The 18203-nt window shown below is 30.0% G+C and overlaps 1 protein-coding gene across 1 annotated transcript; it reads left to right on the forward strand.

Moving 5' to 3' along the window:
* The first annotated feature begins 4024 nt into the window (after positions 1-4024).
* LOC113388321 (tudor domain-containing protein 7A-like) lies at positions 4025-8330 on the forward strand. The gene is made up of 3 exons (XM_026625715.1): positions 4025-4151; positions 4221-4561; positions 4637-8330. Exons 2-3 carry the CDS (start codon positions 4359-4361, stop codon positions 8328-8330), a joined length of 3897 nt encoding a protein of 1298 aa, XP_026481500.1. The 5' UTR covers positions 4025-4151; positions 4221-4358.
* Positions 8331-18203: the final 9873 nt, after the last annotated feature.

Consider the following 18203-nt stretch of genomic DNA (forward strand, 5'->3'; position numbering starts at 1 on the left):
TCTCATTTTATTTTAATTTTATAAAAAATGTGCGTGTACCTACACACTTAAAATACAGATATACATAAATTATACTAAAATTTGTCCAATGTTAATAGTTCAATTTAAATCTTAATATCAAAATTTTTATTTATTCATTAACATTTTTTCTAAGAATTTTGGCTAAAATAAGATTTTCCAGTGTCTATTTGGGCCAGCTCAATAGTTTTAAATAATTTTTTCAAAACAATTGCACTGAGTACCTATTTTTAAAGTGCATATGCGCCGTGTTGCTGTTGCACGGATAAGCATTGATACTAAACCCATAGAAATGTGAACAAATTCGCATTTATGATTAAAATATCTATAAAATGTCTGATAATTTATTGTGCATGTGTCTAATGATTTTTTTTGACCGCCAAATGTCATTTTTTCAACTTTGTTTTACTTGATCACTGGAACCACTAGACCTGCCTTCCCAAAAATGCAACTAGTTTTTCATTCATTCTTCATTTCATCTTCATTTTATAAATACAAATAAAATGTTTCTTATTGAAATCGGACGCTCCGTTTTCTCAAAAACTGAAATACAAAATTTTTAGAAATATTAAAAATATTTCATGCATATTTTTTGCTAATTAATATAAAACACTACCTTTATGATAATTTTGCTTAAATTTATAATATTATTTATATAGCACACAGATATTGATATTTTGCACAATAATTGCAAAACACAAAAAATCACTTATTATTTGTAAAATAAAGGAAATAAGGGTAGAAATTATAAATGAGGATTCCCTCTTCCAACTAATCTCCAGAAAACAAATTTACAATATCCTGTATACATTCATTAGAATTAAGTATTTAAAATATACTATATAAAGTAAGTGTCAATGTATAATTAGAAAATGCCCAATGTACCAGATTACAACGTCAATAAACAATAAAAAACAAACTTATTAAATCTAACACCATCTAAAAATAAAATCGATTATTTTAATGCGTTGTTTTTTTCGTTTGATTTGACAAATTTTTAAAAAAAGATATATATGTGTGTGTGTATGTATGTTTGGATACAATTTTTGTCGACGATTTCGGGCGCATATATCAACCGATTTAAATAACTAAAAAAAATATTCGATTCCTAATGACGGGGAGACATCCTGATTTGTCGTAGTTTTTGGCTACGACAGGTCCAGCCGTTTTGAAGATACGGGGTAAAAAGTGACAAAATTGGTAATTTTGTTTTTGAAGGATTTGATGATTCAAAAACGTTTTATTTGTATTGACGAAATAAAATTTAAATGAAGAATTGATTAAATTTTTTGGTAGGCAGGTCTAGCGGTTTCGGAGAAACAGAGAAAAATGTGCGAAAAAAATGATATTTGGCAGTCTGAAATGATCATTAGACATATGCACAACAAATTGAGATATTTTATAAATATTTTAATAATAACAAATTTTGCTACAATTTTTTTTGGGTTCCGTACCAAGATTTATAATTTTTAAAGTTCACTTACAGTATGAGTATAGTATAATCTTATACAACTCAAACAATTTTCAAAATCATAAGAATTTTTTTTTCAAAATTTCAAAAAATATACAATAATTATACTTGAAATACATATTCATATATATTTTTTATTCTTTCCATATTATATAAAAATCAGAGTTATTGACAGACCCTACGTTAAATAGCTAAATTACACATAACAATAAAGAAACAAATTATAGTAATTGCTCCAATGACAAATTTACTATGGAAAACTATTTTATACTTTAAATATAAATTTACATTTCAGTTTAAAAATGTATATATTTCATATGCGTTATTATAATCGTAACAAATATATCTTTAGTTAGATTCATTCAGCAACTCTTGTTAATGTAAACATTTTCAAGTGTTTTGAGCGATGATCTAGTCACTGTGTATTATATGAACGAATACATATATAGTAACTATGACTTTGAAAATATTTAAAACAACTGTTATTAATTATTATATTTTCTGCTCGAATATTTAATTCTTATAAGTTTCAGCAAATTACTTTAAAGCACGATGCCACGCACCACTAGTTCTTATAAATATTAGACAATGTTACATTATTTATAATAATCTAATTTGTTTGAAAACATTTGATATACCTGGAACATTTCGTTGCGGTACGGAAAGTTCCAGCAATTTTCCTTAAGGCACGATGCCGCACACAACTAGTTTATATGGTACTTATATATTGATATTTTGCACAATAATTGCGAAACACCACAAATAATGTATTAAATAGAGGAACTATTTAATATAACTCTTCCAACTAATATCCAAAAAATAAATTTACAAGCCCTGTATACATTCATTAGAAATAATAAAATAAGTAAAATATTATATGAAACAAGTGTCAATGTATAATTAGAGAATGCCCAATGTACCAGATTACAAGGTCAATAAATAATAAAAAACAAACTTCCTAAATCATCTAATATTATCTAAAATCCACATTATCCTAAAATAAAATCGATAATTTAAATGCGATTGTTTTTTTTCGATTAAATTTCTGGATCATTCCATTTTGCCATATAAACAAATTCCTATTTACATATTATATTTGTACAGTATCGGCTTACTGTGTGTGCGTTAATTATTTACATTAATGAAAATATTTTGAGGATTTATTATTTTGATAAAAAATCGAAAATCCATGCATTTTTCAATTTATTTATTAAATACGTACGAAAACATTCATTTTCATCCATTCTGGATCAGTCCATTGTGTACGGCATAAATAAATTTCTATATGTGCATAATCGTTAATCACTTACTTTGATAGAAATAATTTAAGCACTTTTCTTTTATCTATGAATTTAACAATTTATTATTTGAATAAATTATTAGTAGTACAAGCATTATATTTTCAATTTATTTATTAAATTACATTAAAAAAAATAGTTCTGTGAGTTCTGGATCAGTCCATTTTGCCCAATAGAAATGTTCCGATCTATCTATAATATCGGCTTAATCAAATTGTGTGTATAAATTTTAATTATTTATGTGAAAGACTTATAAAGTAATTAATTAATAATTATTTATTTTATTATTTATGTGAAAGACATAAAGTAATTAATAAATAATTTAATAATTTATTATATGAATATAATATTAGTAGTTTATAATTACATTTCCAATTTATTTAAAATATTACGTGCAAAAACAATTAATTATTTTAATTCTGGATCAGTCCATTTTGCCGTTAAACAAGTTTCTATCTATATTAATCATTAATCGCATCTGTGCTGTATTAGCTTAAACAAAGCATATGTGCGTGAGCCCTAATCATTTTACTTTATTTAATCAATTTATTTTGAGTTAAATAAATTTATGATGCATATTCTGGATATAATATTATTACTTCAAATATCATATATACAATTTATTTATTATTATTTATGTAAAAGGTTTTGTCAAATAATTGATTATCAAGTATCCTTCGCTGAGCGTGCCGAAAAACCATCGTGTGCCCGCACCCTTATGCGTTCTGATTGGTCCGCGCCGACTAAAAGGCGATCAGTTGTGGTTTGCATTTGGTGTTGAACGCATCTAGTTCGGAGTGATCTCGTTTCAAGAAATTTATTTGTTTTGAGAAATTTATTTATTATTAGTTATGTAAAAGGTTTTGTGAAATAATTGATTATCAAGTGTCCTCACCGAGTGTGCCGAAAATCCATCGTGTGCCCGCACCCTTATGTGTTCTGATTGGCCAGCGCCGGCGAAAAGGCGATCAGTTGCGGTTGCATTTTGTGTTGAACGCATCTAGTTCGCAGTGATCTCGTTTCAAGAAATTAGTTCGAAAAATGTATTTATTTTGAAATTTATTTATTATTAGTTGTGTAAAAGGTTTTGTGAAATAGTTGATTATCAAGTGTCCTCACCGAGCGTGCCGAAAAAACATCGTGTGCCCGCACCCTTATGCGTTGTGATTGGTCCGCGCCGGCGACAAGGCGATCAGTTGCGGTTCGCATTTCGTGTTGAACGCATCTAGTTCGCAGTGATCTCGTTTTGAGAAATTTGTTTCGAAGTTTTTGCTTATCGTAGTCGATTGATAATTTAGATAATCGGTAGTGTTATTATTCGTGATTCGTTTAACAAAAGGAACTAGTTCTACAAACGCCTGGAGGTAATTATGTGATAATAATAAACATTATATTGTGACTATGACTAAAACCCTTGTGCCGCCATTTTATAGTGTACCAGGTGTATAGAAGTACGCCGTGTAGGCTGTTCAGCTTTTGCTGGTTGATTGCTGGAAGCAAGAAATCCTTTTCTGGATTATTAATTCAAGTTTTCTTCTCAATATTACTGTGATATACAACGTATTAGAAAAATGGTCGATAGAGAGGAGATTATCGCCGATTTGCGAGCCGTGCTGATTTCGAGGAAGGAAATGGCGACCGTGGTGAACCTCAACCGTGACTTTAAGGAGCTTCATGGGACCTACATTCCGTTCAGAAGACTAGGATATTCCAATGTGGAAGATTTTCTTCGAAGTGATCCGACTTTTGTAATTAATGGACATGGGAGTGAAGCGTTCGTTACTGTTGTGCCGAAAAAGAATCTAACATATTAGTGATATGATAGCTAAGCAGAAGACCTCGCGAAAAGATCAGCTCCCGTATTGCCGCCTAGAAGTTTGAATGCGCGTTCAATGCATATGACTCATGCAAATACACCACCCAGGACTTACTTTTCCAATATAGGACAGAATAGAACTTCACGGTCAGCCCAACAATATTGCAAGAAACCTGCTACTCAACATTGGTATCCACCAATTAATAACGTTACGGGCCAATTTAATTTCATGCAGAACCAGAATCAATCTTTGGTACAACCAAGACCTTCTACTTCGCAGGTGCAACCGCTAATTTCAAGATTGAATAGCCAGATGCAACCGCTAATTTCAAGATCTAATAGCCAAGTGCAACCGCTTATTTCAAGATCTAATAGCCAGATGCAATCGCAATTGAACACAATGAGATCCGGACATATGACATTTGCAGTATCAAAACCTGCTGTATCTACTCCTCCTCCGGTGCAGCCAACAAAACCTCCAGCTGCTCTAATACAATCCCAAGTACCAAAACCTGCTCAGCCTCTGATACAATCTAAACCATTGTCTTCGCCGGTACCATCGCAAGTACCAACATCTTTGCAAGTATCAACATCTTCGCAAGTTCATCCTAAGACACAATCTGAACTATCAACACGTCTGCGTTTGGAGTCCGAATCGCAGAAGTCTGTTCAAATTCAACCAAGTGTGAGTGTAAAGTCACCTTCAAAACCACAAATACAACTAAATCAAAGTTTAAAAGAAAATACAACACCGAATGTACCTCAACTTTTGAAAGGAAATTCTCAAGCACAAGTTTCACCACCTACATCGAAAGTAGATCCCGTAACTACTTCCTCGGAATTACTCGAGAAAATGTTTGAGAAAAGACCAATGAGGATGCCAAAGGCTGCTCAGAAGGTTGAAATAGTACCGAAGAAAAGTGAGTCTTCAATGTCCCATGCATCCAATGACAATAACAATAATTTAAATACAAGATCTGTTTCTCTCAGAAGTGCCAATACCCACAGGGGCAGTTTTAGGACCTTGCAAGTTACTATGCAAACTAATCCTATTATTATCAAGACCAGTGCACAAGATAGGCTGGATAAAATAAGACATAAGCAGAGTCAACGTGAAATCGACTATTCTTCGGGTAAATCAGAGATTACCAGTCCTGAAGTGAAAATGACTCCAATGCCTTGTGTAAAAGTATCGCAACAGTCCAGGTTGTTGAAATATAAAAATCCTGATTTGAGTTCTGATACCATTGTTGGTAGCAATAACAATAATGAAGCCATTACACCCAAAGTAGTACTGGAAGAGTTTATTAGTTATCAAAAACTATTGACTGATTATTGCCGAGAAAGAAATATCAGTCCACCGCATATTAGAACCGCTCTCAACGATGTTCATAAACATTTTAATATTGGTGAACGCGAAGAATCGTACGGGTGTGTTGTTAAAGTCGGGAATGTCAATAGTTTCGGCAGCTTTTGTCCAACTTATACCAAACCAGAACAAGCTGCAGAGGATGCATGCAAAAAAGCTCTGCAAGCTTTAATAAAAATTTATGGCTCGGTGGAGGATAAACATTTAGCAGTCACAGACGGTAAACTTGTACCAAATCGCTTGTGGCAGCTTCTTGCAGGCCATAGTAAGGGAAAATATACTAACGTCATACCCGAAGAATATCGTGCAGAATATCGCGAAAATTTACCCGAAGATTGGTTGGATATTGTTCGAATGTGCAAGACATTTAATATTGAGGAATCTACCCCCGGAGGTATGATTGTAAGCGTAAAAACACAACCAGATGTGCCTTTGCCTAAGCAAGATAGTGTTGACTTTGTAGATCCTCCTCCAATTGTTTTACCTCGCAAAGATACCTATTGGAATGTCCACATAACAACTGTGTGTTCAACTGTTGAAATTTGGTGCAGACTCATTGGATCACAATATACGAATTTGTTTGATGAATTAAGTTCTTACATGAAAGATACGCTCGATGCCAGCAAAATTAAACCTGAGACTGTTTTTGTGGGAGCTTATTATGCGGTAAACGTTACAGAAACATGGTACCGGATTCAAGTACTTGAAGTTCAGGATGAAAGGGCTTTATGCTTTTTTATTGATATTGGAGGAGAAAGCTGGCACTTGCAGGTCGAGTTATACGTGTTGGATAAGAAATTTAGATATGTTTCTGCACAGGCGATACTTTTTCAACTTGCTGGTTTGGAGGAGTATGCGGAAAATAAGTATGCATTAGAACTTCTGAATGAGTATATGCTAAATAAGAGCCTAATAGCAGAAGTGTTGCAGGACGAAAATGGTGAGAGTGCCGTTTTTCCTGTTATTTTGTTTGATACTTACACCGAAGAAGACGTGAACTTGAATGATTTGCTGAAGAAGAAGATCAAAGATGAGGAGAAATCGCCTAAACTCAGGGAGAAGGGCCGAATTAATGATAAAATTTTTGTGTCTTACATTTGTGACAACGGTGATGTTTTCATACAAATCAGGAATGAAACTTTCACGTACTTGATGAGCCAGATTCAGCATGTTAACGATATGGGATTTTCCAATGAAGATATTGCTGATTCTGTTAAACTTTTGCATGAACGCTCATCAGACAGAATGTATTTGACGGCGAAACCAGAGGAAAATAAATGCTATAGAGTGATTGCAATAGGACCTGTCGATAAAGGTCAGGTACCTGTATATTTTGTTGATTATGGTTTCACAGGTGTTGCGGATATAAGTAAGATAATAGCAACGTTTAAGGTATCTTCAGTTATTGACGAATTTCCTCACCAGGCTTTAAAAGTGACTTTGACCGGTTTCGAAGATTTCACACCGTCCTTGGTTTCGCGTCTCAGGGGATGCTTATTTAATAACAATCCTATACTTGTTAAAGTACTAGAAAACGCTGAAGTACCTGTTGTGGAAATCTTTATGAGAACACGCGATCAGTTATTGATCAGCGTGAATAATGCCATCCAAAATGAGATGGAATTAGAAAAAAATTCTTTGGAAGAGGAATTTAATCTACTAGAAAAACGCATGAGCAGGATGTCTTTATCTAAGGCGGGAAGTCTAACCAAAGCCTTTTCGTCATCGCTTGAACAAAAGACTTTGAGATCAAAGTCTTTGCCCGAACCACAGATTCCATGTGTAGAAAGTTATTTTCCGGTGACTGTGATAATGGCTGCTAGTCCGGAAAATTTTGTGGTGCAACCTTGCAGCAAAGACAACCAAGACTTCCGAAATATGATGAAAGAGTTACAAGTTGTATGTGATAATAATAAATCTTCTATCCCATCGAGCCAGGAAATTGAGAAGGGAAATATTTATGCTGGGAAGTACACTGATGGTATCTGGTACAGAGTGCAGGTCACTGAAATTGCAAGAGAGAATTTAGTTGTTGTTTATTTTTGCGATTATGGAGATTATGATGTGATGAAATTTGATGATTTACAGAAATTGTCGCCACATTTCCTTCGAGTAGCTTATAATGCTTTGAGAGCACGATTAGGAGCAGTTAGTTTTATGAAACATGACTGGTCCACCGAAGATTGTCTTCGATTCCAACAATTAGTTTGTAACAAAGCTTTTGTTGGCATTGTTAATAGCTTAGGATTAGTGGATTCTAATAATAACGAAAAAGTTATTTGTTTAACCTTAATTGATACAAATTCTGAAAATGATGTTTATATAACACCAGAATTTTTACTTTCCAATACTGCTTAAGGTTGAATTGTAGTTAAATTATTACTCATTTGAATTAAATATTAATTTACTCTCATTAAACGGGTGTTTCATTTAATAATTTATATATTTATCTATTTATTTATGTAAACGCCAATATATTTTATTTGGTATGTTTATAAAAATGTTATTATAAAATAATAGTTACACACACACTACAGTAACAAATTTCAATGCTCTAATTATTTTGTATTTATTAACATGTAAATATCAGAATTTTTTACATTAGTCATGGAAACTTTATTAGATAATTTAGTTTTTTTTAACAAAGTTCTCGAAAAAACACATTTTTTATGACTAACATGGTCCTATATTAATACTTGTTTTCTAGACAAGCCAAGAAATTTTCAGGCCATTTTTCAGATATATATGTATGAAATTTTTTTTGACAAAATTCTTGGAAAAACACATTTTTTAATGACTAATATGGTCCTATATTAATACTAGTTTTCTAGAAAAGCCAAGAAATTTGCACAGATCATTTTTCAGACATATATTTATGACATTGTTCATGTACAACTTCTTAACGTCAGACAAATATGACTGACATAGTGATTAATTTTATAAATATACATAATTATTTCATACGTTAGTAAATTGTATAACCACTGACTAAAATTAACCATATGTTATTGGATATCATATTAATAATTTTTTTTCAATAAAGATTAAAATATTCCCAATACATTTTGGGCAAACTTCAACAAATACACAATTTTACATTTTGGACAAAATCATTACAAGATTTTGTGTAATTTTCATATTATAACATTTTTAATATCATATCAAAATCACATAACAATGAATATTGATCACTAATTTTATTCAAAACTAGGTGTAAGTGGCATTTTGTTTTAAGAAATATTGCTATCTATGTTGCTGTACTCTATCTAAGTTGCTGTCTAGGCAATTGTAATAATTAAGTTGAATTTATTTATTATTCATTATCTTTTATTTTTTTATACTTCGTGTAGCGAAAACGTTTTATTTATATGTGCATGTCAACGGTAATCAGTACCGAAATAGATTCATTCAACTTCGTGTTCTAAAAATGTATTTTATTTATGTATGGATGTCAACGGTAATCATTACCAAAACAAAAAGGTAAATACACTACGTATGTGCGCAAGCCATCATTTTAAATTTTAGTGAATTTTTATAATTAACCCACTTTTCGTTGGTCTATAATATTAAAGTGTAAGTGGCATTTTGCCTTATGACAAGTTACATAGACTTGTATGAATAATAAATTGATATACTTTAAATAAACTTAATTAATAGCATATATAATTTTATTAATTAAATTTATTTATGACACTTCATTCAACTTCGTGTTCTAAAAATGCATTTCATTTATGTGTGGTGTGAGTGGCATTTTGTTTTAAGGAATGTTGCTGTCTATGTAATTGTAATAATTAAGTTGAATTTATTCATTATTTTCCACTTTGTGTTAAAAAAATATTTTATTCATGTGTGGATGTCAACGGTAATCAGTACCAAAATAGAAAGGTAAATACACCGCGTGTGCGCGCTAGGTATAATTTCAAATTTTAGTGAACATTTATAATTAAATCACTTTTCGTTAGTCTATAAATATTGAGGTGTAAGTGGCATTTTACTTTAGGACAAGTTGCATGGACTTGTATAAATAATCAAGAATTCAGATTTTACAACTTTTAGTATCATCCAAATTTTCGATTGATATTTTTTTGAATAAATTCAATAAATAACATCTAGAATTGTATTAATTAAATTAAATTTATTTATAACAATTTATCCTACTTTGTGTTCTGAAAATTTATTTTATTAAAGTGTGGATGTCAACGATAATCAGTCAGTGGTGAAACAGAATACAAAATACACTAAGGTAAGGGGCCCAGTTTCTGACCTTTTTAGAGTGACGGTGGAGGTTAAACTATAATAATTAATATAAAACTTAACTTAATGAAGAAAATTATAATTTTATCTATTAGTTTAGGATTTTTAAAATAAAGTAATGTGCATAAAAAAATTATTTGAACTAAATTTATATTTTAAATTGACGTTTTAAAAATTGACATTAAGAGCTCCAGTTTCTGACCCTCAGAATTCTTCGTGTGGCAGTTTCTGACCCTGACCGTAGCCCAATTTCTGACCCTCAAATTTAATCATGATTAGGTTATGAAGTGCTTACTAATTTTAAATAAACTGAAATTATTATTAAAATAAATAAATTAAATATTTATTCTAAAAATATACAGTTTGTTAAAATTTAACGTATAAATAGTTCAAGTCTTGTTATAACATATTACACAAACAAAAAAATTAAAATTAATTATTTAAATTACTTGGACTTTTTTTTTATTTTAAGAGCTTTTTGTTTCTTTTTTTCTTCAAGTTTTTCTTTTTTAATTATTTTTTCTGCCTCCTTGGTGGCTTTATTTTTGGACCTTTCAGCTTTTTTCAATTCTTTTTCTTCTTCTAATTTTCATTTAATTAATTGTAATTATATAATTGTATAATAATAAAAATATTAGTAAACTAAAACAGTCATAATTTAAGCGTTGATAAAACTGACATTTTTTTATTAATAATTTTATCACTTAAAAGATGTATTTACAAGATTTAAATACAATCTTTCATTTATACCAATGAATATTAAATGTAAATTTATCACTTTACTACGAAAAATAGTAAAAAAAATATAAGATAACAATAAATATTATTATTTTTACATTTAATGAACAAGTGACTAAAAACATGTGACAGATAACCTAGCTTTTAGAAGGTTAGAATTGCAGGGTCAACAACTGTGACATACACTTGAAATTGAGCCTAGTTATTGACCCTCAAATTTCAGTAATAAAACTAAATTTAACATGTTTTATAAATATTTTAAAATAAATTTTAATTAATTATTGACTTATTTGTATATTTTTAGTTAGATTTTCGTACTTACATCATAATTAGTGCACGAACTCAATTGTCGTAGCTCCTTACATAAACTGTTTAGACTAAAGCTAAAAAATGGCTTCCACAGTCACTTTTGGTTTAAAAAATTTTTTTTATTTAGTTAATATTTTTTATATTTTTTTAATTGACATTAATGAGGCATAGAATAAATTACTGTCAATTAAGAAAAAATTCATTTTCACATTAAATGTATAGTTTTGTAATTAATTCCAAAAAAAGTTGAAAAGGTCAGAAACTGGGCCAGGGTCAATAACTGGGTCTTTTACCTTATGTACGCGTGCGTCCCATCGTTTCAAATTTTAATGAGTTTTATTATTAAACCACTTTTTGTGGGCCTATAATATTTTATCACTTAAATCATTTTTAAATGTTTAAAACCTTAATCATTTTGCTTTCTAAATAACTTTAATTTCTGGAATCTGTGCAGCCCTTTTCTTTGAATAACAAAATCGGCGAAAAGTCAAATTTTGGATCACATGGACATACTTACATTTTTCCAATTTCAGTGTCAAAGGATTCAGAATGACTTGGAACGTAAAATTAGCAAACTTTGTTCCCTGACGAAAAAATCGTATAAATTATTATATTTATACGATTTTTTGGCATAAAACTTAATAATAATAACAGATTGTGTTATATAATAAATTTTTTTAATAAAAATAGTTTTGAGTTTTTCAAATAAAAAAGAAATTGAAAAGGGCATGTGAAAAAAAAAACAAAATTATACGATTACATTCTGGGGCCAATTCTCAAATAAATTAGAAATGTTATTGTAATGCCATGATACGGGTATTCGTATGAGTTGGTAGTCAAAACTGTCAAAAATTTATGCATTTATTATGCGATCAGGCGTTTTACATAAAAAACCTAACCTACAAAATGCACAAAAGTCAAATAACAATTATATCAAAATTACAATTATATATTTATGTCATATTGGTATCACATACGTGAAGTAAGGTTTTAGAAAATACATGGTTTGTTAACAGTTTGTTACTACCAATTCATACGAACCCGTAACAGAACATTTTTATTTACGCTAGTATTTGCCTTTCTTTCTTTATCAAGCCAAGCAATTGGCCAAAAATTTATGTATTTGCTATGCGACCAGTCGATTTACACATAAAACATAACCTACAAAATGCACAAACGTAAAATAACAATTTACCATAAGTGCATGTTTCTGATGTCATATTGATACACATACGTGAAGTTAGGTTTTAGCAAATACATTGTTTGTTGACAGTTTGTTACTACCGATTCATACTAATATAGACCCGTAACAGAACATTTCACTTTTATCCCAGAAATTGTCCTTTTCTCATTTTTTTCAAGGTAAGTTATTCGACGGTGTACCAGGCGTATTTAAGCATGTTTTGCATGGATTTTTCTATAGTTTTTTTTTTAAATTTTATTAAATATATTTTATATTCCGATACACCACTGAATTTTGCAACTTTTTTTTAATGTCCGTCCTCGGAAGACGAAGTGATATATAACTGACGAAGGAAAGTTAGTGGCGAACAACTGTTACTAAATGAAGTTGTTTGCTACGCTCTTCAATTTGCACGCAAACTGAACTCATGTCCGATTTAAACTGGTCGGATGTAATTAAGTTTGACCGGTGAATGTGATAATAAATCCACATGGTGTATAATGAGATTTCAACATAGATAATTAATTATTTTATAATTAATTATCTAAATTTTTGTAGACTTCAACTTTAAAACCAAGCGTATCCACAAAGCGCAGACAACTTAGTAAAAGTATATATTTTATCGGATGAATTAATTAATTGTACTATATATAGTTAAGCATTTATTGAAATAGTAAATAGTAATACATTTCTTATTAATTCTTCACTTAAAATTTTGGGCAAATACTAGGTGTAAGTAGCACTTTGCCTTAAAAATTTGAACTACTACTCAGCACTATTTTCAAATGGTTTTTTAACCCTAGATTAACGATCCCGAGCCAATTTGACTCAATAAAAATTTGATGCCCATATACATATAAAACTACAGTAGAATCCGATTAGTATGACGCCGGATATATTGACAACCGCTTATTATGACGTAATTTTAAAGGCAGTTTGGTTTCCATATAAAATTTCTTAAAAAACAGCTGTCTAGTCGGATATGTTGACCTCGCTTACATTGACATTTCGCTTATAATGACCCATTTTTGAAAAAAAATTTGGTCCAAGTATAATGACCGACATGATTTTACACCTCCGATAACATAAAGTTCATGTTTTTCATTGCACATTGTTATGGTATGGCACCACTGTGAACTACCCTTGTGTGTCAGGTCGCTACATACCTTCAGGTCTCTATGTTGCACGAGATTCGCGCTATGGAAACTTTGGCAACTTTCGGCATGGACGACCTCGTGCAAAAAATACGTAGGCTCATTCTTGGTGTTCGAAATTTGGAAGCGATAACATCTGCTATAATTTACTGAATAAGTAAAGTTCTATATTTTTTACTATTTTTACCCAGTAATTGAAATTCAAGCAAAAATTACAGACTTCTTACATTAAAAAATGCATTGTTATGTCATATTTTTAATTAAATTTGTCAATTTGTTAGTATGTGTCATTTTTTACCTTAATTTTTGTATTAAATTACTGAAATTAATAACATATTCGCCAAAAAATGTTTTTTTTTTGTTTTTTTTTTCAGTACGCTTAGTATGACGACCGCTTAGTATGACGATTTTTCGCCGTCCCTTGAATGTCATACTAAGCGGATTCTACTGTATATACATACATACAAGTATGGCGATGCCACTTGTGGGACAAGTGATGAAAAATGTTAATTTTGAATTTTTAATAATAAACATTTCATTTAAATTTACTTACTAAAAATTATTTTTTGTATCAGCCAAATTGGCTTATTTCAGTAAAAATAGGTATATAATCAATCTAGTTTTTAACACTTTCTGAATTTTCGAAATGTGAACGTGGTTTTTGGCGAAAATGTTGACGAATAATTTTGCACTCGTCAGCTAGTTATAAAGAACAGGCTCGACTGATCGTCAAGCAAGACTAACGGGTTTTATTTTTTTTAAATCGGTGCATCCTTTTGGGGATAACATACAATATTACAAATTTTGGTTGAAACACACACAAACTTTTACCCATTTTTGGCGACAAAGGATTCAGAATGACATGGAATGTTATTCTAAATACATGCTTCGGATTTTTGGAGAAAGTATTATCTTTACCTTTTGGATGTTAATAAATTTAAAAAAAACAAATTATAGGAACGCCTTAACTTTATTTTCGGTTATTCACAGCCGTTTATTCAAACTTTAAAAACTATTTTACTAAATTTAAAAATCTGTTGGTAACTTTTCTACCATTAAATTTGGTTTATACCAGTTGTAATTTTGCGAAATTTTGCTTCTCATTCCAGATATTATTCATCGAACACCATATAATTATGTTAACATATATCTTTATTTTCACATGGATTATAAACTGTCCTTATGAAGACAGTTTGAATAATTAATAAGTTAATGGAAATCATAATTTTTGATACTAAAATATGAAAAGGAAACAAGAAATATTTCATTTTATTCGCTGATACACTTGGCCACATAAGTTTTATTTTAAATTTTATTCTTATTTCTTAATTCTATTCAATATTTTACTTTTGTCATGAGATATATAAGGTTTAAGAATGATATTGAGCAATTAATTAGTTTATAAAAATCATAATTTTTATCCTAGAATTTGAAAAAGAAAAATTTTTGTTTGCTAGATCCCTTAGCCACATTACTATTATTTTGTATTATTTTTTATACAACATTGTTCAGCATTGAAATTTGGTTATATTGAATTTACATAAATTTGTAAACAGATGTGCGTTTTTACTTCTTCTTTCGATCTGCGTTTTTAAGTCAAATTGTATGCGCGTTCCGCGGATTTGAAGACTGAATAATTTTACTGAAACATTTTTACCGCATGTGGTATATAACAAATATTTATCAGTATACTAGAAACTTGTAAGTGACATTTTACCTTCCTGAAGGAAAAGTATATGAAAATAAAATGTAGTTTTCTTACTGAAAACTAATCAAGATATCTTGATATCTATTATATAGACTTATAATATCTGCACTTGAAATTACTTGAATTTAATTTATTTAATAAATTTCATTCTGGTTGTGTTTTAAAAACTTATATTAGACAACGATAATCAGTACTACTGAAACATAAATCGGTCGGGGTATATTATTGGAACCACATTGAAAACTCAAATTTTTTTCACACACATGGTCTGAAACGACTCAGAATAATTAGAAATGTCGACAAAACATGAAATTAGATTATTAAATTTTCTAAAAAAAAATTCTATTTTGGGGATTCAATAAAAAAAAGTTTTGAAATTAAATATGTCGAATGGTAATGAAATCTCGCGTTTAACTTTTCATGATTCGATTATGATTCGACTACGTTATTGCTGATTTTTTTATGCTGTTGTATTGTTGCTTAGAGAAATAACGAAAAAGTGTAAAATGTTGAGAATCGTGATGTTTTGAAAGAATTTAAGTCTGATTTCTACACATTGTGATACTACTTCTTTCACGTTGTCGATATATTTAGTATTTGCCAGTTATCTGACTGCGTTTTGCTTTTGATCGCAATGTCGCATACCAATAAAACGATAAGGCGACATATGTCGAATGCTTATCCCTTATATTAGCATGCTTTGCTAACAAAAGACAAAACCGACATATAGAGATTACTAGATCGTCTTTCCAATATTTAAATACAGCGGGTAATTGTTACTTATTGTTAATCACCTGATCGCACAGCAAATACATAGCTTTTTGGCAATTTGTTACTACCAATTCATACGAAGATAGACCCGTAACATAATAGCGTTACCCTAAAATTTCTATTTTATCAGGCAGAATATGTCAAGTTGTTTATAATAAGTCTTACGAACTGCTATGACAATAATTCTCAACTAGATGACTTTTTTAGAAGGATGCATAGTTCGAGTGAAAATTGTTATCACTACTACTTGATATCATTGAGTTCGAAACCGATACTAAACTATGATAATATATAATATAATATAAAATAATGATAAAAATATAAAATAAAATAAAATGGAAAATACTCCAAATAATTACAATGCAAAATTAAATTAAATTTACTTCAAAGTGCCAACAAATTTAGTACAAATTAGAAGAGAGAACAGAGAATATTTATAAAGACAATTTTAAATGTAGCGCCAACTATTACCAACAAAACTAAAAGATATCGATTCGGATTGTCAAAGCATATTATCGATATCAAATCTGAGTACATATATCGATAATATTGGATCACAATGAAATAATATCAAAATAAATTTGGTAGTCGTATTCCGGCAGTGGTCGTGTTTACATTGAGGTTTCAGGGTGAAACGATTTGCCGACGCGTCCTTGAAACCTTTTCATCATCGAGTGCATTGCATTTGCCTTGTGATTCTACAGTGACTTACATTAAATATTTTGGGTCAGTTATTATATTTTATTGTTTAAAGTTATTTTGTGTTTAGAGTTATGTTAGATTAGTTTTGTGTTTAGTGCTATATATTTGATGAAGTACGTGCTTTGCGCAGTACCTACATTAAGCAGGTAACTAGGTATTAGAATTCTTAGATTCATAGCATATTTATTCACACTGATTAATATGCATTGCGACCAATACTTGTTTATCTATGATTGCGACAAATAAAAAGATGAAATATTTGTTACGAATTGTTAAGATAGGCTAAAAATACTGTTTTCAGACTCGCAAAAATTAGAAATAGTATGTATGTATATGTTAGTAGTACTTTGGGTCAGTTATAATATTTTATTGTATAAAGTAATTTCGTATTTAGAGTTATGTTAGATGAGTAGTTAGCAGTAATATGTATGTGTAAATATGAACATATATTTTACTTTCGCATATGATTTTACCGATTTCAACACATTTGAAAAAGCTTTTCATATTTTTTATTCAATAAAAATTACAAGCTGTTTTATAAGGATACTGAGTAATTGAAATAATAAAGTACAATTATTTTTTTATGAGTCTACTCTCTTATACCAGTTCAGTTATAACTTATTTTTTTGGAACATACAAACATTACATTTCGAAATTACAAAAAAATAAAAGGAACAAAAATAAAATTGTTGAATTAAACAACATAATATAAACTAATTTAAATGTATTGGATTATTTCTATATTTTTGTTCTTTTAAGTCTATTATAGGAGTGGTTGACGTCATACAATCCTGCAGCGTATTTGTTCGCATTATTTTTCTTTTGTAAAAAATTATGGAAAAGTTTTTTAACTTTCCGTATGGTAAGTTACAGTAATCGCAAATAAATATAAGTTAATTTTTTTGCTAATCTTTACGTTTTAGGGTCCTTTGAACATTTTGGCATACCTTATAAAAATGGATTTGTGTATGTATGTGTGTGTGTGGATACCAATTTTATCGACGACTTTGAGAACACGAATCAACGATTTGAATGATTCAAAAAACATTCAATTCCTATGTTTCACAATTGAGAAACGTGCTGGTAAGTTTTTGGCCAAGGCAGGTCCAGCAGTTTTAAAATACGGGGCAAAAAGTGCCAAAAATAGCAATTCCGTTTTCGACAAACGGAGTGTTCAATTTCCTTAATTCAAAAAACATTTCACTTGTATTGACAAATTGGAGAACTGATTAAAAGTTTGGGAAGCTAGGTCCAGCGGTATTGGAGATCGAATGAAAAATGGAAAACAAAAAGCTATTTGGCGGTCAAAAATGATCATTAAACGTTTGCACATCAAAGTATCTGCACAGTAAATACATAGAATTTTGATAGTTTTCAGCACCACTTTGTATGAAAAACGCTACGTAACATAG

The sequence above is a fragment of the Ctenocephalides felis genome, unplaced genomic scaffold (assembly GCF_003426905.1).
Source record: "Ctenocephalides felis isolate EL2017-DRISC unplaced genomic scaffold, ASM342690v1 CF-g0.4_SCAFFOLD_03572, whole genome shotgun sequence".
Taxonomy (NCBI): Eukaryota; Metazoa; Arthropoda; class Insecta; order Siphonaptera; family Pulicidae; genus Ctenocephalides; species Ctenocephalides felis.

What these genes read in the sequence shown, in the direction of transcription:
- LOC113388321 (XM_026625715.1), top strand. Translation starts at nt 4,359, where the DNA reads ATGGTCGATAGAGAGGAGATTATCGCCGATTTGCGAGCCGTGCTGATT. An exon ending in AATGGACATGGGAGTGAAGC is followed by an intron (nt 4,562 to 4,636) that starts GTTCGTTACTGT and finishes CCTCGCGAAAAG; the next exon opens with ATCAGCTCCCGTATTGCCGC.